This window comes from Chenopodium album, chromosome 3, assembly GCF_948465745.1.
Source record: "Chenopodium album chromosome 3, dcCheAlbu1.1, whole genome shotgun sequence".
Lineage (NCBI taxonomy): Eukaryota > Viridiplantae > Streptophyta > Magnoliopsida > Caryophyllales > Amaranthaceae > Chenopodium > Chenopodium album.
Genome location: NC_137836.1, coordinates 82,444,685 through 82,470,477, shown reverse-complemented (window position 1 = coordinate 82,470,477; position 25,793 = coordinate 82,444,685). Strand labels below are relative to the sequence as shown.

At 34.7% G+C, this 25,793-nt stretch overlaps 1 protein-coding gene across 1 annotated transcript; it reads left to right on the top strand.

Annotated features, from left to right (window-relative positions):
- Window positions 1–550: 550 nt before the first annotated feature.
- LOC145619969 (methyl-CpG-binding domain-containing protein 7-like) lies at window positions 551–5,338 on the top strand. Its single transcript, XM_081674642.1, has 7 exons — window positions 551–964; window positions 2,932–3,063; window positions 3,150–3,197; window positions 3,315–3,464; window positions 4,429–4,548; window positions 4,630–4,884; window positions 4,987–5,338. The coding sequence occupies exons 1-7, from the start codon at window positions 770–772 to the stop codon at window positions 5,023–5,025; spliced, it is 939 nt and encodes a 312-aa protein (XP_081530768.1). The 5' UTR covers window positions 551–769; the 3' UTR covers window positions 5,026–5,338.
- The last annotated feature ends 20,455 nt before the right edge of the window (window positions 5,339–25,793 follow it).

The window sequence follows — 25,793 nt, the reverse complement described above, 5'->3', positions numbered from 1 at the left end:
GTATCGCCCAACACGATAATATAACACAACTACGTTCCAACGACTCGTACCCACATATATAGATCTCTAAGATTTGGGAGAGCATATATGTTTAGGATTTTTCACCTTTTGGTGTTTCTCTGTGCGTATCATGACTCAATATTTACCTCGAATATATATAATCGAAAAATAAAAGTCGTATAGAAGTCATTTTGCGCAAATTTTAGAGTCACACACGCTCTTACACGCAGGACAACCTTGAGTTATAGGAGCGAGCTATTAGCTATAGCTCGTACTTGATGAAGTGCAAGAGTAACATTCTCCGTAATTACAACAATTCCAACGACCTCGATTCTCAACATCGATCATGCCATGGCCCTAAGCCCCTAACTCTCTAAGTCACCAACACGACCTCACGGGTTGAAATTGAAAAAAGAACTGGACTCCAAACAAGTACACCGTACGAACTTGTATGATGAATTATCAAATTCCGGAATTAAAATAACCAAAAAGCCCAAAAATGAAGTAGATCATATACAAGTAGTTCAGGACTTAAGATTTTAGTGTGGGTTGAGAATTATGATGACTACATTATTGTATGTTAACTAAATCGAGTAAAATGCCTTTTATCACTCTCAAAGTCAGGTCAAACCAATTTAACTATGGTTACTCTCATGGAGTCACTCAGTGTATACTAAAACCCTCTTTCTCTCTCCTCTTTCCACCCACTTCTCTCTTTCTCTCTCTACTTCACTGAGTTCCGAGTTGAAACCGCCGCCGATCGAAGAATATGAGGTCACCGCCCAAATATCCGGCAACAATGTCGGCGCAACCGGAGCCGATCGAGGTGATTCGCGCCGGAAAGCGGCCGGAGATGAGATTGGTTCCAATTCTTCCGAACATTCCAGAATTCGAGCTTCCTGATGGCTGGGTTGTTGAAGTCCGCCCTCGTGGTCCCACTTCCTCCATTAAGATGTCTGACAAGGTCTATTTTCTTCTTTATTTTTACTTTTTTTGTTCAATTGTGTTTTTAATTTACATAATTTGCTGTTCTTGGTTTGTTGATATTGTGTTCTGGAAGTGATGATTGATTTTTTGATTGAGTTTTGCGGTTGTTTACTTGTTTGTAGTGTTTTAGGGTTTTTGTACTGTTTGATTGTTAGGATTAAAGTGCAGTGAAGTATTGTTTTTAAGTGGATTTTTTGTGATTTTTTTTTAATTTGATTGACGTTTAGCGGAGTTGATATTGTTTAGGTAAAGGGTGTGTTGAATTAATACTTTCTAGAGTTTCATGTGAATTTCCTCTGTATTTAAAGGATTTGTTGCTGTTGGTTTGGACCCAATTTAGATGTTTATGTGGCACGTGTAACACGGGCGTGTAGGATTTACGCGCCCTCCCCTCTCGCAAGGTGCGTACGTGGTTTTATCGATATGACTGCGTGGATAGCACGTTCCAATCACTTAGTAACAAGTCAGTCGAAGCAATGTAGAGTCGTGATTACAACGTGATTGGACCATGTATCGTACGCAGTCAATATATAAGTATTATTAATTGTGTTATGTACATGTGATACATGGTCCAATCACGTTGTAATCACGATATGTCTCTACATTGCTCCGACCGACTTGTTACTCTTTGCATGCATATACAAAGTACCATTCAATTACAATTCTGCGAAATTACATGGAAATTATTGATTGATTATTGTAAAGCAAATGTGAAACACATACTTTGTGTAGTACATTTTACCTAGCTTTACATACTTATTAACATGCTATGGAGTGAATACAAAAACATGGACTCACTAGCTACCATTTGATACAAGAGGTACTTAAGCTAAAGGTGGTTCAGACTTTGTGCATAACCTATGTGATTCAGTTTGATGTTATGACGAATTGACGAATATACTCCCTCTGTCCCATAATGTAGTTCTTGTTTATGTTTTTTCACAGTAACTAAGAAATAGGAGGAGAAAGTGGATAAAATACATTAATGAAAGTGAAAAGTACAATCATAGACAAAAGTTGAGTGAGAAAGTGAAAACAAGTACAAGACAGCAAAATTCAAGAATAAATTAGAAAGTACAATGAATAAAGTTAAAAAGTGATGGTATAATGGTCTTTACATACTATCCAAAAATAGAAACAAAAACAACATTTTGGTTCTCTAAAATAGGAAAACAAGAACTATTTTATGGGACGGAGGGAGTATATGTTTTACACTTGTGCCTGCCAATATTTTGCGTATCCATTGTATTAGTCTCTATGATCGATCAGTATAGTGTACTCTTACACCAGACATTGTGCCGTACTGCCATGTGCCCTGTAGCCCCTATTGCAAACAACTTGAGATTATTTCCCTATAGTACTATTTCCTAAGAGAAACTCTTGGCTCTTTCATTCTTGAAACAAGTATTCTCCTTGTATCTTCACATAAAACATGGTAGCAAATATCTATTCTCAGGATCTGATTATTTGATAACTACATAGTACTTTCATTCCATGCTTATGGTCTCCAATCAGTTTCTGATTTCTGCCAAATTAATCATTCCATATCTCCGGAGACAAACTTCTCTACAAATTTCAGGATCACTCACCAGTCACCAGCATCGACAAGGAATTGTATGGTTCTTGAATAATGCTACCTTAATAATTTTCTGTACGGAAGTTATGACCTAACTGAGTGATAAATTCGCTATTTAATTGTATCTCAAAACTTGGTGAATTGAAAGAACCTTTGGAGATGCTGGCAAAGTATACTGCGTATGATTTCTTCACTAGTCTACTGCATTATTTTTTTATTAATACAAACTTTTCTTTCTTGCTATGCTAATCTTCATAAGTATTATTCCATTTCTACTTCAGCCTTCAGTTTGTTATTAGCTATTCAATCTGTTGCTCCTGTTCTTGTATTAATCAAAATGGGATATTTATGATTATCTTTTTTTTCAGTATTATTATGAGCCTGGAACTGGACGTAAGTTCCGTTCTCTGATATCTGTCCAGCGGTACTTATCTGGAGTGGAACATGTTGTTGTGCCCAGGAGTAAGCCATCCAACAAGCAGCCATCTAATAGTCTGGTGGTGAGTTACTCTAGAGATTGATTGGTTTATTTGTACTTTACTTCTTATCTTGCTAACTATGGTTGCTGTTGTATATATTTTTTCAGCCTTATCAACATTCTGGTACCGTTAGGAGAATTGTCTATGGCGGGAAGGTAAATAATGAATTTATGAACTTGCATTTTCTGGTCAATAGTAGTCAGAAGGATAATTCTCAATTTCCAGAACAAAGGTGTCTTATCATTCTCAATTACCGTTGCAAATGGCTCCAGGTCTTGAGGCCAGATGAATTAGAGGAGGCACGCCTAGCAAAATTGGATGACATTGTTCCTGAAACTTTTCAACCTAAATCATCTTCCATTCTTCCTGATGGCTGGATAGTGGAGGAAATTCCACGAAAATGTGGTACTAGATGTGACAGGGTACTTTCTTTATCCATATTTGCCTCAATGTTGTAAAAATGTTGTTATCCTCCAAAACTCATCCTTACTAGTTATATGAAATCAAGCTTGTATATCGTCTATAAGTGAAGGTTTGATTGATTATTCCAGTGTTTGAGTTCAGATAATTGCTTTTGTCTTGTTTACATTCACAAAACCTTTATGCTGCGGAAAATGTTTAGAGGTTTGTGGGTTAGAGTGAGATGCTTTGCTTAAGAAAATCAAGATCCTTTTCTTGAGTGATTTAATTATGGTTATTTTGCCAGTTTCTTACATGGCTCTGCTTTTGTTCATTTTACCTATCAGTAGTCTTGCTTGTAAAGACCTGTCTATATACTGAAAAACGATCATAAATTCTTTCTTTCTAGGTTTGTCTTCATGCTTGAATATTAAAAATTGAGGTACAACATTTAGAGGTCATACATTCTGTCATGGGCCCTCATGGCCACTTGAGTTTGTATACTTTTGTATCTATAAATATTATTTTCTGCAGCATTAATGTGGTAGCATAAGGCAACACTTACTTTTATTGGGTAGTTAGGGATAATAAGAGACAAGTTACAACATTTACAGCTGATTGCAAAATTTATCTTTGCAGTGTTAATTTGGAAGCAGAAGGTAAGGCTTATTTTAATTGGGGAGAGGGAATGTAGATCACAATTCCTTTCATGGTGACAATTGGAATGACTGAAGAATAGTTAACATTTTTTCAGTTAAAGGGTTTTGGTGGGATTTAATCATGATTTTTATTGGTATTGCTTTTTATTAGTTGAAATTGTGGGGCACTGTTAATTTCTGATGACCTTTATACTTGCATTCTAGTTTCTTGTAAAGATTTTCCCCTGCAGTGTCTTTCCCTGCTGTATTTTGTGATTCTGGTTTATTTGGATGATTAGAAATGATAGCTTTAGTCGTGAACTTGAGATTTGACATCTTTATATTGCAGTATTATATTGAGCCAAGAAATGGACAGAGATTTCGATCAGTACCAGAAGTTCAGAAATATCTGGCATCACATAAATATAGCTCTAAAAGCAAGGCATTAACTTTGAAAAATCATTCAACTGTAAGTAGTACAATTGACTCTTATGTATTTGCTGTTGTGTCTACCAGTATTTTGATTATTGATACAATGCCATCTTTACAGGCTCCACGAAGTCCAGCTCCAAGGAAGAAGAACACTTCACTTAAGACGTTCAAGACGTCAATGTTCAGGACATTCAGGACGTCAATTATTGATCTTACAAATCCCCCAGAAAAGATTAATTGGGTATATAGCGGTGATGGGACAGATAACTGGAGCCCACTAGTAGAAGAATGCATGCTTCCAGATTACATAAAAGAACAGTGGGAAGAAACTTTCTTGCTTGGTATGAATGGATGGAAGCATCGAGTCCCACAGGTACTTTTATTTCCGTCATTAATAGCCCTTGTCATATCACCATTTCCAAAAATATGTATCGTATTATTTATTAATTGCCTGGCAAATTTCTGAATTATGCAGTTGACGATGGGTGAGAGCCTTCAGGCAACAAATGCATAGAGTGGAGAATCCATTCTCCTGCTGTAAATTTTATCCGTGGTTGATCTATCTTGAACTGAACTGATGTGTACAGTATTAGAATTGTTGAGGATTTGGATCTCTGTTAAAATGTTTTCCCTTAGCGGCTTAGGTGCCAATGTTGAACAAATATTGGGTTTACCTCCCTTTCAAGTAGTTGCCTATACAGCGGCTTCATGATTGTGTCCGAGGAAGCTTCCCCTACCCAATAGGTACCAGAAATAAGAGTGTTAGTGTTTCAGTTGCATTATGGATTTGTGAAACACTGAAACTATTTATAAAGCCTTGTTTTTTTAATGGTGCCAAAATCATTTCCTCTGTTTTTTATATGTGATACTGATGTTGAAAGAAGAATATAGATTAGTTGTGATTTTACTTGTAAACATAAAAAATTAAATTGTGTTATAAGAAATTAATAGGCCAAAAAGAACTAGATTAACAAGGGCCAGCTAATTGCGACAGTGTTCTAGATACGCAAAGGAACGCTGAAATGTAAGCGGCCGTGCAGGATTTAGAAGCGTTACCATGTTGCTCTTTTGAGCGAGCTAATCAAGTGACATTTGAAGCAAAAACTACATGACCCAGGCAAACTTATCATATTGAGCATAAAAAAAATGTCTGAAAAAGGCCAAAATTAATTAACCAATACGAAATAATCTCATCTGGGATTTTTCCTGTTATGGCATACAATGGTCCAGTTGCCAGTGTGCAACATAGTATCGAAAAAATCTTACTTGTATTTACAAGCTCAAATCGAATGTTAGAAGAAAGAAAAAGTATAAAATGATCCCTCAGCAACTAAACTGCAATGTACTGTTTAGCAAAGCATTGAACTCCGGTGAAATTTTGTTACTAAGGCAAGCTTCCAGTCAAGTAGAGGGAGAGTTTCTCTCTCAAGTCGGAAGCAGTCAAGTCGGCAGATTCACATGTTTGTTGTCGATAATTCTCATCATGGCAATGCGACAATGAGATCTCGTCCTGTACTTCATCTTCTAAGTCAATTACAATGTTGTGAAGGAGGCAGCAAACAAGTATGATCCTCGGTAACTTATGCTTGTCAGGTCTCCACATAGCTCCATGTATTATCTTCCACATCTCCTTCAATCTAGCCAATGCTCTCCTTGCCACCATTCTTGTTGCGAAATGCCGCTTATTAAAGTCTGTCTGAGTCTCTGAAAGACTTTTGCCTTTGTAAGGTGTAACTAGCCATGGTAACAAGGGAAATCCCGAGTCTCCTACTATGTATTCCCTTATTTCCGATTCTTCAGAAAGTACTGATTTTCCATTTAACCGTTTTCCCTGCTCACATAATTTGAAGAAATTTGAGCTTTTAAGCACTATAGAATCACTCAATTTTCCAGGCCATCCAGTGACTATGTCTCGCAGCCTCATATCAGGATCTACGATTGCCTGCAACAGCATGCTATGGTTTTTCTCGCGATCAAACCATACTTTATTAGCAGGGTCTGCCAAAGGCAAACACATTGTGATATGGGTAGTATCAATCGCCCCACAACAGTTTGGGAATCCTCGGATTTTCTCAAACTTTGCCTTTATATTTGTCATTTCTTCATCAGAGGCAGGCCACTGAAGGTGGTGAAGTCCTCTCTTCTCCATAGACTCCACAAAACGCCAGGTAACTTGTGAGACTGTTGAATGGTGCAAGCCAAATAGATCTCCAACTGATATTAGGGATTCTCCTGAGCTAAGTCTTCTGAGAGCAACTGCTACTTGGTCATTTAGAGATAAAGGCTTGCCATTTGAGAAGGAAAAATGGCCTGGTTTAGCAGACATGTCTTCTTTTACAAGCGAGCATATATAGTTAAATGTCTTCCTTGATATCTTGAAAACTAACTCGAACTTATCCAATCCTTGTGAAGGAGGAAGAAGACCTGTATAGGAGTGGAGATCATACTCAGGCAATGTATGACAATTAATAATAGGATTCTCACAGTCAGTTGTGCATGGCAAACGATTAAAACAATCAGCTATACTAAACAGAAGAGGACAGGTGATTGATATGAAAATGTTATTATGCTGCATAACTTTGTTAATACCTTAACTAAGGACTCAAGTGTTATCTTGAATCTGCACAAGGATAATCATGACATATTTCAGACAGCTCAATGCAAATCATTCACTGCTAGAAACCTATAAGTCTTCACACCTATGAATAGTCAATAGTTATATTTTCTTAATTGCTATCAAATTTGTGGTCATTTTTCATGAAAGAAGATTTTTTTTTTTTTTTTTGTTCTATTTTTCTGACGGAAAATTTTCTTGTAATTCATTTTTCTGAAGTCTGAACGATCAGTTCATATTTCCGTCATTTATTTGCACATAATGCTATACATTTTCAGCAAATTCCACCCTCTGGCATTCAGAGCAATCATTCTTTTATTAATCTTAACAAAGTGAAAACTCAAAAACTTCAGCTCCTGCCACTTTTCACCATGACTCAGTAGGCTACACCATAACTTATGCTCAACCAAAGGTAAGAAGAAGACTTTAACATACTCCAGGGAAAATAAGAGAAATTCAACTGAATTCTTTCATGATTTAGGCCTTTAGCAACACCAATTTTAAAATAAAACAATTTCATAGAGGTAGTGAAAAATCAAAATTGCATACTCATAAACCAATTAGAATACGGTATCCATACAATAATGGATCCACAGCTTCTACTAGCTTGCAGCAATTTTTTTTCTCATTTCAGCTTTAATGTTCATTACACATTACAAGGCTCTGCAGTCTGCTGACATCTTCCCACAGAAATAAGTTAGATCAGATTTTGTAACTGCCCCCAATTACATTCACTAAATCGTTTTTCGTCTAAGAATTCCAATTACCTCCTTTCATACAACAGAAAATCAACACTGAGTCACATGGGCCAGACAACCAAAATGTCAACTACAAGCAAAGTCCTAATTAAGATAATCTAGTTCCTATTCTTTTGAGTGAAAATTGTGAAACCAGCGACTAAGGAACATTTATAGCTTAAAAAGTAAGCATGCTAAAGAAAATCCATAATTCACATAGAATGCTGTTGCTTACTGTCTTAAGATCTCAAACCAATCCCAAACCAACAAAAAAAATCCATAATCCCCCACTTGGCACATCAGTTGTATGCCTGTGTAATCTCCAACTTAATATCTGAAATCTACTAAGAATGCCCCACACAAGTTTTACATTAGATTTCAGATACCTGATGTTAGTGATGTAACCCTCATGAAGTGATTGGGAGATTGCCTATAGAGGAGCTTATGTTTCTCAAGATATCAGCTGCCTAATATAATCTACAAAAACAGATGGGATATCGATTACAGGAATGATTTCTGTCTTAGAGCCTGCTTAACTGAACAGTCAAGAGAACAAAGTCGTAAGCTCATCTCCTCTATTACAGTGGAAAACTGTCAAGGTCTGATCAGCAGATCTCGAGCTATTAACACCATCCAACTTGCACCAATAAGCACTTAAGCAGTGACCCACCAAAAGGGTTTTTTTAAAAAAAAAAAAAAAAAAATTAAAAAAGCACAGAAAGTTTGAAAGCATAATCCCCTGCAGATCTGAATTACTGTAGCTTAATATTTTCTTATATCCATACATTTTCCAGAACATATCTTGCTTCAACATTATCACACTTACTTTATTAATGCTGTAGGTGGATAAAGGGGGGGTGAATATATGCATTCATACCCTTGGGACAGCATAGAGGCTATTTCCACAAATACTCTCAATCATATACTATCTCAATTCCTCAAACATATAACAAATAAGAAAACGAGGGCAGTCTAATGAGTCCTTTCAATTTCAAGTCATTGTAACCCAAAAGCCAATACACTGATCAACAGAAACTCCCTTGGATAAGCGGAAAGCGAGCATAACTTGGATCTCAGTTATCTACAACAGTTATCTACAACAATTACTGAAAGTACCTCCTCCCTATAGTATGGCAGCTAGCATAAAGACCTCAGATTGAATCTCGTTTACATCACAACCCTTTATAACTCTTTCTATACACCAAAAAACACAACCTCCCTAGCATGTTCAGCAGTTTTACAACATCTTATCATCCTCAAACTCGAATTTATCATTAAACTCACTAAAACTAGGAGATAAGGATAACAAATTTCTACAGCTATATGGAAGATGATAATGCTAGAAACCCCTCTTAAGAAATGTCCAAATACATTTACAATCCAAAGCTACAAACACCACTCATTACCAAGCAGAGCAAAATAATGATGAATCTACAACATTTAACATTAAATTCAACCCATGAACATGAATTTTACTATGTAATAACAAAAACCCAGATGCCAATCATTCCAAAATATGATCAAATACAGTAATTCACACAAAAATCATATACCCAGTTACAAAAACATGCTATGAACAAATAGAAATACGGGACAATAAACAAAATTTGAAGAGCAAAAGTATACCATTAATACCCTTAGAGAACTCAACCCACCAATCTCCAGACTCTTCATTTTCTGAAACATCTACCTTTCTTTTCTTCTTTGACCCTCTTATTGGCCCCATCGAGTCAATTGAAACCCAAACTCTGAAATCAACCAAAAAACCATTAAACAAAACAATTAAAAAAACCAACCATTTGTTTATATAAGATATAAAATATGCAAAAGCATATAATAAAATAAAAGGTAACTAAAACAAGATCATAAGCAAAGAATTTGTATAAAATGGTGGGTTTTGTAACATAAACCATGCACAAAACCATAAGAAGATGTGAATTTTATAGAATGCAAAAATAATGGTGTATTTTCTTGATGCAAAATTAGTCAAAAAAAAAGGGATAACTTAAAACAAAAACAATGGGTTTTTCTTAGGACAATGTAGCAAGAGAAGAACATACAGTGAGTTTCTCTCTCTACAAGTTTATGGATTTTTAGAGAGAGAAGAGGGGAAGTTGGAAGAGATAGTAGTACTCGTATTTTTTTTTCTAGCTATTTATGGTTTTTATTTGTAGTAGCGCATGTTTTTTGAGATTTCCTTTATACTATGAACAAAAAAAAAAATGGCAAAAATTGAAAGAAAAATAAATTATATTTCTTGCTTGATTTGCACATGAAATTGTAGCTTTTTGCAGTAATAAATAGATTGGTTTAAAAAAAAAAATTGATGGTCACGCCATTAACATATTACTTGGACCAATTTTGACTAGCATATAAATTACTAGGTTGTACCTTTTTATGATAAGAAGGATGATGATTATGATGTTGGTTTAGATCGATTTGAATGTTCGTAAGATGTATCTGTAATGCTGACTTTTTAGATATAGTACATAAGTTTCAAGGATGAGTTCCTATTGTGGTGCTTGAGGATTTATAAGGGTTTGGAACTTATACAACCACGACCCGTAGATAAATACGGAATAATACGAGTGTTTGTTTCGTTTTTAAAGGTAGTAAGTTTAGGGGTGTGCTTTGGCATTTTTTATTGGGGGTACAACTATTAAGCTTATGAAGAGATTCAATCCTCATTCAAAAACTTCTAGTACCCCATACTGTATTTTAGTAATTGTAAATCATCAAAAATAATAAAAGTGTGTAAATAGCATAAAAGTTGAAATATTCATTACAACTAAAATAGTCTAAAGAAGCACTAAACAAAATGAAAATTTGTTATGCTACACAAAATCATCACAAATCTCTCCAATAATGACATGCTTAGATTAAATCGTGTGAAAAGGATCCTATGTGATTATGTATTTAAGATTATTTTAAAGACTGTGCGTTACACTGGATGCACAATACATGCCAGATGGAAAAGGAACCATTTAATCTTTATTTGGGAGGTGATGGTTATATTGATACATTTAAGTATCTACCAATTAAAGTACCTTTTAATTCTTAAAACATGGAGTTTTTAGCCGTTACTCGCGCATAAAAAGGTTAATTTGATATTGATGTCTACATCACATTAATTTCCCAAGATTTCCAACATTCAATAAAATTTGTAAATCATACTTCTTCTGCTCTTTTAATATCGTGACATTGGTAGAATTACACTTGTCAAAGTACATATTAGACGGCCTAAAACGTCTTAAAAGTATAAAATGACTATTATACTTGGAGTTGAATCCTATAAAGCTTATGAATGCTTTTCCTAACTTATAAATTACCATTTGTAAATATTGGTTAAAGACAATGAATTTTTTTTTAAAGTACAAACATTGCAATATTAAAAGAGTGAAACCAGATTATATTACTATTACTCGTAGATGTTTTCTTGTGAATGAAATCATAGGCCATGTATACTTGTATAGTCATTGTAATAATTTTTTGGTTGAAAATATCCTCTAGTTTTCAACCAAGGGTGAGCCCAACCCAATCTTGAAACAGGACCTAAACATTAGTCCCGCAACAGCTAAAGTGATGTAAAAATATCATGATTATTAAGCTCAAGATTTCTCCTGTGGGCTGTGGTCCATGATCAAATTGTGGGCCTAAGATGGGTCATCCTGCCCATAGTTTCTATATAAGTACAAAATTGAAGTAATTTGGCCCAATAAGTTGATCTTGGGTTCATGGGTTATGAAAGTTTTTCCATTGAAAGTAGAACACATTGTACCTAGCATACACGATACACCGTATGAAGTTTTTTTGGTAGTTTGCATCTTGTATTCTTGTATGTAGTATGAGTGAAGACTGCTCGGTGCCTGGCACGGCATGACACGGGGCAAGATTTGAACACGTGATCTTCAATTCAACACACTCACAATGTCTTACCACCAAGTATGTCATACTTTATGATTTTTTATAATCCCGCAATATATTAATGTTTGTTTAGTGAAAGACAATATAAATAGCAAAATCAATTACAAGATTTGATAATTGATTCATAAATTAAATGTATATATAATAATGGTTAGCTATATCACTACGTGCAATGATCCAGGGTATTGCTAGTACCCAAATACTAGTTTATTTTACAATGTTGTATTTCTTACCTCATCTTTTACCCAATATTCATCCAATTAATAATATATACAACATATACTAACTTAGTAACTATACCCTACTACACGGTGACAAAAATAATCATAGAAAAAAAATATGAATAACAAGTATTCAATTAAATTATCCTAAAATTTTATGCTACTTAAATTTTGTCAATTAACACTGTTAACCCTTACATGTAAATCATACCTTAATTCTTAATAAACCAATGAAATTTTCTACTTACCTCTAAATCCTATCTTAATGAACTAATGATATTTCATGCATGCATAATACATACATTCAACATTAGGGCATGTTCTGATTGGCTGAACTGAGATGAGCTGAACTGAATAGAACTAAATATTTTATGAGAGAAGGAAATTAAGAATTGAATTGAATTGAATTGAAATAATCTAAAGAAAACAGGCCCTTGGTGAATCACTGATATTTCTTGTATGCGTGGCATGTACATATAACAGTGTCAGACCTTCCTGACAATCCCATCTTAATTTCCTTAACATCATACATTAACTCATACATGCAAACATATCATATCTCTCGTGATTCATCAAACAGACCTTGCAGGTACATCGAACATTGTCAGCCCTTACCTTTAAATCCTATCTTAGTGAACCAATAATATTTCTTGCATGCGTGACATGTACAATTAACAGTGTCAGACCTTCCTGTCAATCCTATCTTAATTTCCTTAACATCATATATTAACTTATACATGGAAACATATCATATCTCTAATGATTCATCCAACAGACCTTGCAGGTACATCCAGCATTGCCAGTCCTTACTTGTAATCCTATCTTAGTGAACCAATAATATTTCTTCCATGCGTGGCAAGTACAGTTAACAGTGTCAGACCTTCCTGTCAATTGATCTTATCTTATTTTCCTTAACATCATAGATTAACTTATACATGGAACATATCATATCTCTAGTATTCATCCAACAAACTTTGCGGGTACATCCAGGCCAAAACCTTCAAAATTTCTCAAAAAACGTGGATATTAGCCTTCAATTTTGGAATTTTTTGAATTTTTTTCACCCGAAAATAAAAATTGCCGAAATGTTTACCATGGTCCCTAATACCCTCCGTTAGTCCAACTAGCAAGGTGGAACCATCCAATTTACCTATAAACGGCCAGTTTACAACTTGCATCGATTTCATTAACTCAAGCCTACTACGAACATTTATAACAAACATATAATAATCATATATGGTTCCAAACGGCATTATATGACCTCAAGATGTATCCCCTAAAATTTCAATTCTTTTCGACACCGGGCCTCGAAACATTCGAAATTTCTCAAAAAACGTGGATATTAACCTTTAATTTACAAATTTTTTGACTTTTTTTTTGCCCGGAAATAAAAATTGCCGAAATGTTTACCATGGTCCCTAAAACCCTCAGGGAATCCAATTGGGTGGGTGGAACCATCAAATTTGACTTTAATCGATCAATTTACCGGTTTACAACTTGCACCGATTTCATTAATTCAAGCCTACCACGAACATTTATGACAACATATAATGATCATATATGGTTCTTAACGGCATTATATGACCCCAAGGTGTATCCCCTAAAATCTCATTCTTTTCGACACACGTCCCCGAAACATTCAAAATTTCTAAAAAAACGTGGATATTAGCCTTCAATTTTGGAATTTTTTGACTTTTTTTCGCCCAGATATAAAAATTGCCAAAATGTTTACTATGTTCCCTGATATCCTCCTCGAGTCCAATTGGGTGGGTGGAACCATCCAATTTGTCTTTAAACGACAAATTTACCGTTAAAAACTTGAACCGATTTCATTAATTCAAGCTACTACTAACATTTATGACAAAAAATAAGGATCATATATGGTTCCAAACGACATTATATGACCCCGAAATATATCCCCTAGAATTTCAAAAAATTTCGACATCGGGCCTTGAAACCTCTAAAATTTCTAGAAAAACGTTGATATTAGCCTTTAATTTTGGATTTTTTTCGCCCGGAAATAGAAATTTCCGAAATGATTACCATGGTCTCTAATACCCCCCGGGAGTCCAATTGGGTGGGTGGAACCATCCGATTTGCCTTTAAAACCATATATAATGATCATTTATTGTTTAAAACAGTATTATATGACCCCGAGATGTATCCCTTAAAATCTCAAAGCTTTTCGACATCGTTCCCAAAAATCTCAAAAAAATTCTCAAAAAACGTTGATAATAGTCTTCAATTTTAGAATTTTTTGAATTTTAATCGCCCGAAAATAAAAATTGCCGAAATGTTAACCGTGGTCCTTAAAATAAAAATTGTTGAAATGTTAACCGTGTTCCGGAAAATAAAAATTGCTAAAATGTTAATTGTGGTCCCTAATACCCTTCGGTAATCTAATTGATGGATAAAAACATCCAATTCGACTTTAAACAGCCAATTTATCGATTTACAACTTGCACCGATTTCATTAACTTAATACAACCACGAACATTTATGACAACAAATAATTATCATATTGGTTCTAAACGACATTATATGACCCCAAGATATATTCCCTAAAATTTAAAATATTTTCGACACCGGGTCTAGAAACCTCCAAAATTTCTAAAAAGGGTGGATGTTAGCCTTGAACTTTAGAATTTTTTGACTTTTTTTTCGTTCGGAAATAAAAAATTGCCGAAATGTTTACCGTAGTCCTTAATACTCTCCGGAAGTCCAATTGTTTGGGTGAAACCATCCAATTTGCCTTTGAACGACCAATTTACCGATTTACAACTTGCACTGATTTTATTAACTCAAGCCTACCACGAACATTTATGACAACATATTATGGTCATTTATGGTATCAAACGACATTATATGACCCCGAGATGTATCCCCAAAAATCTCATTTCTTTTCGACACCGGGTCTCGAAACCTTCAAAATTTTTCAAAAAGCGTGGATATTAGCCTTCAATTTTGGAATTTTTTTTTACTATTTTTAGCCCGGAAATATAAATTGCCGAAATGTTTACCATGGTCCTTAATACCCTTCGGAAGTCCAATTGGTTGGGTGGAACCATCCAATTTGCCTTTAAACGGACAATTTACCGGTTTACAACTTCTAGCGATTTCATTAACTCAAGACTACCACGAACATTTATATCAACAAATAATTCTAATATTTGGTTCCAAACGACATTATTTTACCCCGAGATGTATTCCCTAAAATCTCAATTCTTTTCAACACCGAGTCCCGAAACCTCCAAATTTTTTAAAAAAACGTGGATATTAGCCTTGAATTTTGGAATTTTTTGACTTTTTTTCGCTCGAAAATAAAAATTGCCGAAATGTTTACCAAGGTCCCTAATACCCTCCGGTAGTCCAATTGGTTGGGTGGAACCATCCAATTTGCCTTTAAACGGACAATTTACCGGTTTAAGACTTGTAGCGATTTCATTACCTCAAGACTACCACGAATATTTATAACAACAAATAATTATCATATTTGGTTCCAAACGACATTATTTTACCCCGAGATGTATTCTTTAAAATTTCAAGTCTTTTCGACACCGGGTCCCAAAACCTCCAAAATTTCTAAAAAAAGTGGATATTAGCCTTCAATTTTGGAATTTTTTTACTTTTTTCGACAGAAAATAAAAATTGACGAAATGTTTACCAAGGTCCCTAATACCCTCCGGTAGTCCAATTGGTTGGGTGCAACCATCCAATTTGCCTTTAAACAGACAATTTACCGGTTAACTACTTGTAGCGATTTCATTAACTCAAGACTACCACGAACATTTATAACAACAAATAATTATCATATTTGGTTCCAAACGACATTATTTTTCCTTGAGATGTATTCCCTAAAATTTCAAGTCTTTTTGACACCGGGTCCCGAAACCTCCAAAATTTCTAAAAAAACGTGGATATTAGCCTTCAATTTTGGAATTTTTTAACTTTTTTTCGCCCGAAAATAAAAATTACCGAAATGTTTACCAAGGTCCATAATAACCTCCGATAGTCCAATTGGTTGGGTGGAACCATCCAATTTGCACTAGGCGAAAATATGAATTGGCCACCGGTTCAAAACCCCCCAATGCCACCGGTTTTGAACCGGTGGTCATTTGGGGGGTGGCAATACTCTGAAGCAAAGGCCACCGGTTCAAAACCGGTGGCAAAAATAAGTATTGCCACCGGTTAACCGGTGGCAATAACCCTTCCAGCTTTTTTTTTTTTTTTTTGGTATTATATATAAAGGCCACCGGTTAACCGGTGGCAATGTGCATGTAAATATATTATTTTTTTTTGGTTTTGTTTTTTCCACTTGAAATATACTCCAACGATTCAATGTAATTATGTAAGAAACACAACATCGGAAAAAAAACATCGAAATCAACCGAAATTTAATCCAAAATATAATTATCATTAAATTGTTATTGTACAATACCAAAATAAAAAAAAATTACAACATAAAAATAAATTAATAAATAAATAAAATTACATCAGAAACAAAAAAAATAAAATTAAGTTCTAAAACAATATTCCAAAATCAACATCTTGATCTTTTTTTGACACAAACATCTTGATTCTTCGTGGAGTCATAATCTAATACCTGTATCAATTAAAACACCAAAATTAATAAAACTCAAGAACTAAAAAAAAAATGCATTATCTACCCAGAAAACTCAAATTAATAATTAAAAAAAAAAAAATTTAACCCAGAAATCCCCGAAAAAAAAAAAACAGAAAACTCAAAATAAAACAAAAAAACCTAAAAAAAAAAAAACGCATGCAATTTCACCAGAATACTCGTACAATTTCGAAAATCAGAACACCAAGATTAAAATTAATAAATAAAAACTCACAAAAAACACGAAAAAAAATAAAAAATAAAAAATATTAAAAAAAATCCAGAACACTCATGCAATTTCGAATTAAACATAAACCCAGAAACCCTTGAATAATCAAATTAAACCCAGAAACATAGACCCATCAACACTCATCAATTAAACCCAGAAAATTCCAAAATCAATTAAACATAGCAATTACAAAATCAATTAAACCCAGAAACCGTAACCTCGAAATATCAAACCCAAAAACTGCGAAAAAGAGCGAAAATTGGTGTTGATGATGTAGATCTGTCGGTGTTGTTGATGTTGGTGTTGCTGGTGTGGTGATGGCGTGGTGGTGATTTCGTGGGTAATGGATTTTTTTCGGGTGAAGTTGGGTGATTTCGGTGGTTGATGGTGGCTGTGTAGTGCGGATTTGATGGAGGACGAAGGAGGAGAACGGAGGAGAGAGGACGAAGGGCGACGAGAGAGAGAGATAGAGAGAAGGAGATAGAGAGGAGGAGGAGAGCAGGAGGAGAGGCGATATAGGAGAGAGAAGATTGGTTAGGGTATATAAAGGAAGGGAAAAGAGAATGGTGGGCTTTTTTTTTTATTATTTGATTATTGCCACCGGTTCAAAACCGGTGGCCTTTATCATTTATGCCACCGGTTCGGCGTGAACCGGTGGCAATGTACATATGCCTAATCCCGCCCATTTTTTAAGCCACCGGTTTTCAAAAACCGGTGGCCATTGAGCGGTGTCTTTTTCAATTTTTCTACTAGTGTTGCCTTTAAACGAACAATTTACCGGTTTACAACTTGTAGCGATTTCATTAACTCAAGACTACCACGAACATTTATAACAACAAATAATTATCATATTTGGTTCTAAACTATATTATATTACCCCGAGATGTATTCCCTAAAATCTCAAGTCTTTTCGACACCGGGTCCCGAAACCTCCAAAATTTCTAAAAAAACGTGGATATTAGCCTTCAATTTTGGAATTTTTTGACTTTTTTTTCTTCCGAAGATAAAAATTGCCGAAATGTTTACCAAGGTCCCTAATACCCTCCGGTAGTCCAATTGGTTTGGTGGAACCATCCATGTTGCCTTTAAACAGACAATTTACCGGTTTACAATTTGTAGCGATTTCATTAACTCAAGACTACCACGAACATTTTTAAAACAAATAATTATCATATTTGGTTCCAAACGACATTATATTACCCCGAGATGTATTACCTAAAATCTCAAGTCTTTTGGACACTGGGTCACGAAACCTCCAAAATTTCTAAATTAAAAAAAGTAGATATTAGCCTTCAATTTTGGAATTTTTTGACTTTTTTTCGCCCGAAAATAAAAATTGCTTAAATTTTTACCAAGGTTCCTAATACCCTCCGGTAGTCCAATTGGTTGGGTGGAACCATCCAATTTGCCTTTAAACGGACAATTTACCAGTTTACAACTAATAGCGATTTCATTAACTCGAGACTACCACAAACATTTATAACAACAAATAATTATCATATTTTGTTCCAAACGACATTATTTTACCCCGAGATGTATTCCCTAAAATCTCAAGTCTTTTCGACACCGGGTCCCGAAACCTCAAAACACTACGTGAAAAAATGAATTTGGCACCGGTTCAAACCCGGCCTAAGGCATCGGTTTGAACCGGTGCCAATGTGGGGGGTGCCAAAAAGGGGTTGTAAAAGGCACCGGTTCAAACCGGTGCCAAAAATCGAAATTGGCACCGGTTAACCGGTGCCAAAAAGGCCCACTAAATTTTTTTTCAAAGTTTTTGGCACCGGTTAACCGGTGCCAAAAAACCCCCAAAAATCATTTTTTTTTTTGTTTTTTTTTTGCTTAAAAATTAAATAAACTAAATTAAATAAAAACACAAAATATAAATCAAACATCACAATCAATTATAAACGATTCTGTTTAATATATAATCAATAAAATTTTACAGCATAGATCAATAAAAAAATTACTTATAAATAAAAAAAAATTACAACATATAAAAAAAAAACTACAATATAAATAAAAAAAAATATTACAACATCACAATCTTAAAATCCCCATATTCTTGATTCTTGATTCTTGGATTATGTATACCTGAGCCAATTAAAACATCAAAAATAAATTGATTAAAATAAACAAGCTGCAAAAAAAATAAAAAAAAAACCCAGAAAAAAAAAATCGAATTAAAATCGATTAAATTAAAAACAAAATCGAAAAAACCCAGAAATCAAAAAATCAAAACAAAATCGAAAAAATAAAAACAAAATCCCAGAAAAAAAATGAAAAAAAACCAGAAAACATAAAAATAAAAACAAAATCGAACAATTAAAAAACCCAGAAATCAATTAAAATAAAAACAAAAACAAAAAAAATTGAAATCGAAAAAACCCAGAAAAAATCGAAAATCAAAATCGAAAAACAAAAATCAAAATCAAAATAAGACAACGAAAGTAAAAATCGAAACACAAAAATCAAAATCGAAAAAAAAGAAAAACAAAAATCAAAATCGAAAAACAAAATCGAAAAAATAAAAACAAAATCCCAGAAAAAAATGAAAAAAACCCATAAATCATAAAAATAAAAACAAAATCGAACAATTAAAAAACCCAGAAATCAATTAAAATAAAAACAAAAACAAAAAAATTGAAATCGAAAAAACCCAGAAAAAATCGAAAATCAAAATCGAAAAACAAAAATCAAAATCAAAATAAGACAACGAAAGTAAAAATCGAAACACAAAAATCAAAATCGAAAAAAAAGAAAAACAAAAATCAAAATTGAAAAACAAAAATCAAAAATCAAAATCAGACAACAAAAGTAAAAATCGAAACACAAAAATCAAAATCGATAAAAAAGAAAAACAAAAATCAAAATCGAAAAACAAAAATAAAAAATTGAAAAACCCAGAAATCGAAAAAATGAAAACAAAAACGAACAAATAAAAAACCCAGAAATCAATTAAAATAAAACAAAAACGAAAAAAAATTGAAATCGAAAAAACCCAGAAAAAATCAAAAATCAAAATCGAAAAACAAAATTCAAAAATTAAATATCAAAATCAGAAAACAAAAACCCAGAAATTGAGGGAGGAGGAGACGTGTTCGTGGTGGTCTCCGTGGTGGTGTTGCATGTGCTCGCTGTGGTGTTCGTGGTGGTCTCCGTGGTGGTGTTGCATGTACTCGCGGTGGTGTTCGTGGTGGTCTCCGTGGTGGTCTTCGTGGTGAGCTTGAAGGAGAAGGAGAACGAAGAAAGGGAAGGAGGAGATGAGAAGGAGGAGATGAGAAAGGGAAGGAGATTAGTGGAGCGAAAGAGGAGGAGAGGAGAAGAGGAGAGAGAAATAGTAGGAAAGAAGAGGAGAGGAGAAGCGGCGAGTGAAGCGAAATAGGGTTTGGGAGTATAAATATGGCCGATTTTTTTTTTTTTTTTAGTTTAACCGGTTTTTTTAACATTAAGGAACGGTTCAATTGGCACCGGTTCAAACCGGTGCCCTTTTACTTTTTGGCACCGGTTTGGTCTGAACCGGTGCCTTTTATATTTTTGTAAAATGGCGCCCAAATTTGAGCCGGTTTAGGGCACCGGTTTGGCCTGAACCGGTGCCTTTATGGGGGTGCCTTATTGTATTTTTCTACTAGTGAAAATTTTTAAAAAAACGTGGATATTAGCCTTTAATTTTGGAATTTTTTGACTTTTTTTCGCCCGAAGATAAAAATTGCCGAAATGTTTATCAAGGTCACTAATACCCTCCGGTAGTCCAATTGGTTTGGTGGAACCATCCATGTTGCCTTTAAACGGCCAATTTACCGGTTTACAACTTGTAGCGATTTCATTAAATCAAGACTACCACGAACATTTATAACAACAAATAATTATCATATTTGGTTCCAAACGACATTATTTTACCCCGAGATGTATTCCCTAAAATCTCAACTCTTTTCGACACCGGGTCCCGAAACCTCCAAAATTTCTAAAAAAAACGTGGATATTAGCCTTCAATTTTGGAATTTTTGACTTTTTTTCGCCTGAAATAAAATTATCGAAATGTTTACCAAGGTCCCTAATACCCTCCGGTAGTCCAATTGGTTGGGTGGAACCATCCAGTTTGCATTTAAACGGACAATTTACCGGTTAACAACTTGTAGCGATTTCATTAACTCAAGACTATCACAAACATTTATAACAACAAATAATTATCATATTTGGTTCCAAACGACATTATTTTACCTTGAGATGTATTCCCTAAAATCTCAAGTCTTTTCGACACCGGGTCCCGAAACCTCCAAAGTTTTAAAAAAAACGTGGATATTATCCTTGAATTTTGGAATTTTTTGACTTTTTTTCGCCCGAAAATAAAAATTGCCGAAATGTTTACCAAGGTCCCTAATACCCTCCAGTAGTCCAATTGGTTGGGTGGAACCATCCAATTTGCCTTTAAACGAACAATTTACCGGTTTACAACTTGTAGCGATTTCATTAAATCAAGACTACCACGAACATTTTAAACAACAAATAATTATCATATTGGTTCCAAACGACATTATTTTACCCCGAGATGTATTCCTTAAAATCTCAAGTATTTTTGACACCGGGTCCCGAAACCTCCAAAATTTCTAAAAAAACGTGGATATTAGCCTTCAATTTTGGAATTTTTTGACTTTTTTCGCCCGAAAATAAAAATTGCCGAAATGTTTACCAACGTCCCTAATACCCTCCGGTAGTCCAATTGGTTGGGTAAAACCATCCAATTTGCCTTTAAACGGACAATTTACTGGTTTACAACTTGTAACGATTTAATTAACTCAAGACTACCACGAACATTTATAACAATAAATAATTATCATATTTGGTTCCAAACAACATTATTTTACCCCGAGATGAATTCCCTAAAAACTCAAGTTTTTTCGACACCGGGTCCCGAAACCTCCAAAATTTCTAAAAATACGTGGATATTAGCCTTCTATTTTGGAATTTTTTTGACTTTTTTTGGTCTGAAAATAAAAAATGCCGAAATGTTTACTAAGGTCCCTAATAGGCTAATACCCTCCGGTAGTCCAATTGGTTGGGTGGAACCATCCAATTTGCCTTTAAACGAACAATTTACCGGTTTAAGACTTGTAGCGATTTAATTAACTCAAGACTACCACGAATATTTATAACAACAAATAATTATCATATTTGGTTCCAAACGACATTATTTTACTCCGAGATGTATTTCTTAAAATCTCAAGTCTTTTCGACACCGGGTCCCAAAACCTCTAAAATTTCTAAAAAAAAGTGGATATTAGCCTTTAATTTTGGAATTTTTTGACTTTTTTCGACCGAAAATAAAAATTGACGAAATGATTACCAAGGTCCCTAATACCCTCCGGTAGTCCAATTGGTTGGGTGCAACCGTCCAATTTGCCTTTAAACAGACAATTTACCGGTTTACAACTTGTAGCGATTTCATTAACTCAAGACTACCGCGAACATTTATAACAACAAATAATTATCATATTTGGTTCCAAACGACATTATTTTACCCCGTGATGTATTCCCTAACATCTCAAGTCTTTTCGACACCAGGTCCCGAAACCTCCAAAATTTCTAAAAAAACGTGGATATTAGCCTTCATTTTGGAATTTTTTGACTTTTTTTCGCCCGAAAATAAAAATTAACAAAATGTTTACCAAGGTCCCTAATACCCTCTGGTAGTCCAATTGGTTGGGTGGAACCATCCAATTTGCCTTTAAACGGACAATTTACCGGTTAACAACTTGTAGTGATTTCATTAACTCAAGACTACCACGAACATTTATAACAACAAATAATTATCATATTTGGTTCCAAACGACATTATTTTACCTTGAGATGTATTCCCTAAAATCTCAAGTCTTTTCGACACCGGGTCCCGAAACCTCCAAATTTTTTAAAAAAACGTGGATATTAGCCTTGAATTTTGGAATTTTTTGACTTTTTTTCGCCCGAAAATAAAAATTGACGAAATGTTTACCAAGGTCCCTAATACCCTCCAGTAGTCCAATTGGTTGGGTGGAACCATCCAATTTGCCTTTAAACGAACAATTTGCCGGTTTACAACTTGTAGCGATTTCATTAAATCAAGACTACCACGAACATTTATAACAACAAATAATAATCATATTTGGTTCCAAACGACATTATTTTACCCCGAGATGTATTTCTTAAAATCTCAAGTCTTTTCGACACCGGGTCCCGAAACCTCCAAAATTTCTAAAAAAACGTGGATATTAGCTTTCAATTTTGGAATTTTTTGACTTTTTTTTCGCCCGAAAATAAAAATTGCCAAAATGTTTACCAAGGTCCCTAATACCCTCCGGTAGTCCAATTGGTTGGGTGGAACCATCCAATTTGCCTTTAAACGGACAATTTACCGGTTTACAACTTGTAGCGATTTAATTAACTCAAGACTACCACGAACATTTATAACAACAAATAATTATGATATTTGGTTCCAAACGACATTATTTTACCCCGAGATGTATTCCCTAAAATCTCAAGTCTTTTCAACACCGGGTCCCGAAACCTCCAAAATTTCTAAAAATACGTGGATATTAGCCTTCAATTTTGGAATTTTTTGACTTTTTTTGGTCCGAAAATAAAAATTGCCGAAATGTTTACCAAGGTCCCTAATAGGCTAATACCCTCCGGTAGTCCAATTGGTTCGGTGGAACCATCCAATTTGCCTTTAAACGAACAATTTACCGGTTTACAACTTGTAGCGATTTCATTAAATCAAGACTACCACGAACATTTATAACAACAAATAATTATCATATTTGGTTCCAAACGACATTATTTTACCCCGAGATGTATTCCCTAAAACCTCAAGTCTTTTCGACACCGGGTCCTGAAACCTCCAAAATTTCTAAAAATACGCGGATATTAGCCTTCAATTTTGGAATTTTTTGACTTTTTTCGCTCGAATATAAAAATTGCCGAAATGTTTACCATTTTCCTTAGTACCCACCGGGATTCCAATTGGGTAGGTGGAACCATCCAAGTTGCCTTTAAACGACCAATTTACCGGTTTACAACTTTCACCGATTTACCGGTTTACAACGACCAATTTAATTAACTTGCACCGAACCCGACTTTAACCGAAATTTACCCAAACCCGTTTTAACCCGTCAAAACCCGAATTTAACCCGACTTGTTATTAACCTAACATGAATTCAACCCGACCCGTTCCTAACCCGATCCGAATTGAACCCAACTTTTTATAAACCCGACTCGAAATCAACCCAACTTGTTATTGACCTGACCCAAATTAAATTAAACCCGACTTGTTATTGGCACGTACCGAATTTTACCAGACCTATTACTTACCCGACCCAAAAATTCAACTTGATCTGTTACTTACTCGACTCGAAATTAACACGACTTGTTATTGACCTAACCTAAATTATTGCAGAACCGATTTCAAATAACTTTAAATGCAATTTAGACCACCTTATTATTGTTGATCTAAGCATTTTGTTTAGGGAGACTAAGTCGGTCCAGGCCAACAAAAGAAAGGAGCATCATCCTCAAATTTAAGAGTTAAATATAGTATATATATGTTGTATGGTCAAAGGAGATAACTATCTTCCTAAATTATAGACTATAGTTCCCTAGTATTTTGCCATATATATTATACTCAAAGGAAATAATTAGCTTGATAAAAATGATAATTATCTATTTATAATTAGTTGAACTCGAATATGACCTGATTTAGAAATGACCTGACCTGATTGTAACCTGCAAATTATTGACTTGTACATAACCCGACTTGAATCACATAATGACCCGACTTGGAAATGACCCAACCTGATTATAACCCGCAAATTATTGACTTGAACCGAACCCAACTTGAACCCAAGAATGATCCGACCTGATTATAATCCGCAAATCATTGACTTGAACCGAACCCGACTCAAACCCGAGAATGACCCGACCTGATTCTAACCCGCAAATTATTGACTTGAACCGAACCTGACTCGAACCCGAGAATTACCCTAACTCGTTTTAACCTGTGAAAACCTGAATTAAACCCGAGCTATTATTCACCCGACCCGAATGTAACCCAACCTGTTATTAACCCGACCCAAACCCGATAAGAAGTATGACTCGACGACGTGACCCGACTCAAGCATGACTCAATCCAAACCCGACCCACATAGGTTATGGAATTAATCCGAGTTGACCCGACCCACTCTTACCTGACCCAAACCCGACCCGTTTGCCCGAATTGACAGCTCTACATCCAGCATTGCCAGTCCTTGCCTGTAAATCCTATCTTAGTGAACCAATAATAATTCTTGCATGCGTGGCATGTACAATTAACAGTGTCAGACCTTCTTGTCAATTGATCCTATCTTAATTTCCTTAACATCATAAATTAACTTATACATGGAAACATATCATATCTCTAGTGATTCATCCAACAGACCTTGTAGGTATGTCCAGCATTGCCAGTCCTTACCTGTAAATCCAATCGTAGTGAACCAATAATATTTCTTGCATGCGTGGCATGTACAATTAACAGTGTCAGACCTTCCTGTCAATCCTATCTTAATTTCCTCAACATAATAGGTTAACTTATACATGGAAACATATCATATCTCTAGTGATTCATCCAACAAACCTCAATAATTATTTTTTCTTAATGTGTAATATCAAACTCCTATTAATAGGTCTTGATCCAACACAACCATTCTCATTACTCTTTATTCCATTAACCAAAACACAAACCAATTCTTGAAACCACAGGCTTCCTCGAAAGTTCAAATTCTGTTAAATTTCCAGTTTCAATGGTCACTTTGGCCGAAGAGTATTGGTTAGAAAGAAAGAAGGAAAAAAAAAAAAGAAACCAATTTCATAGAGAATGACATTTGTCTTCACCAACATTGCATTAGCAATTCACCAAGTTTGTTTTTCTCCTT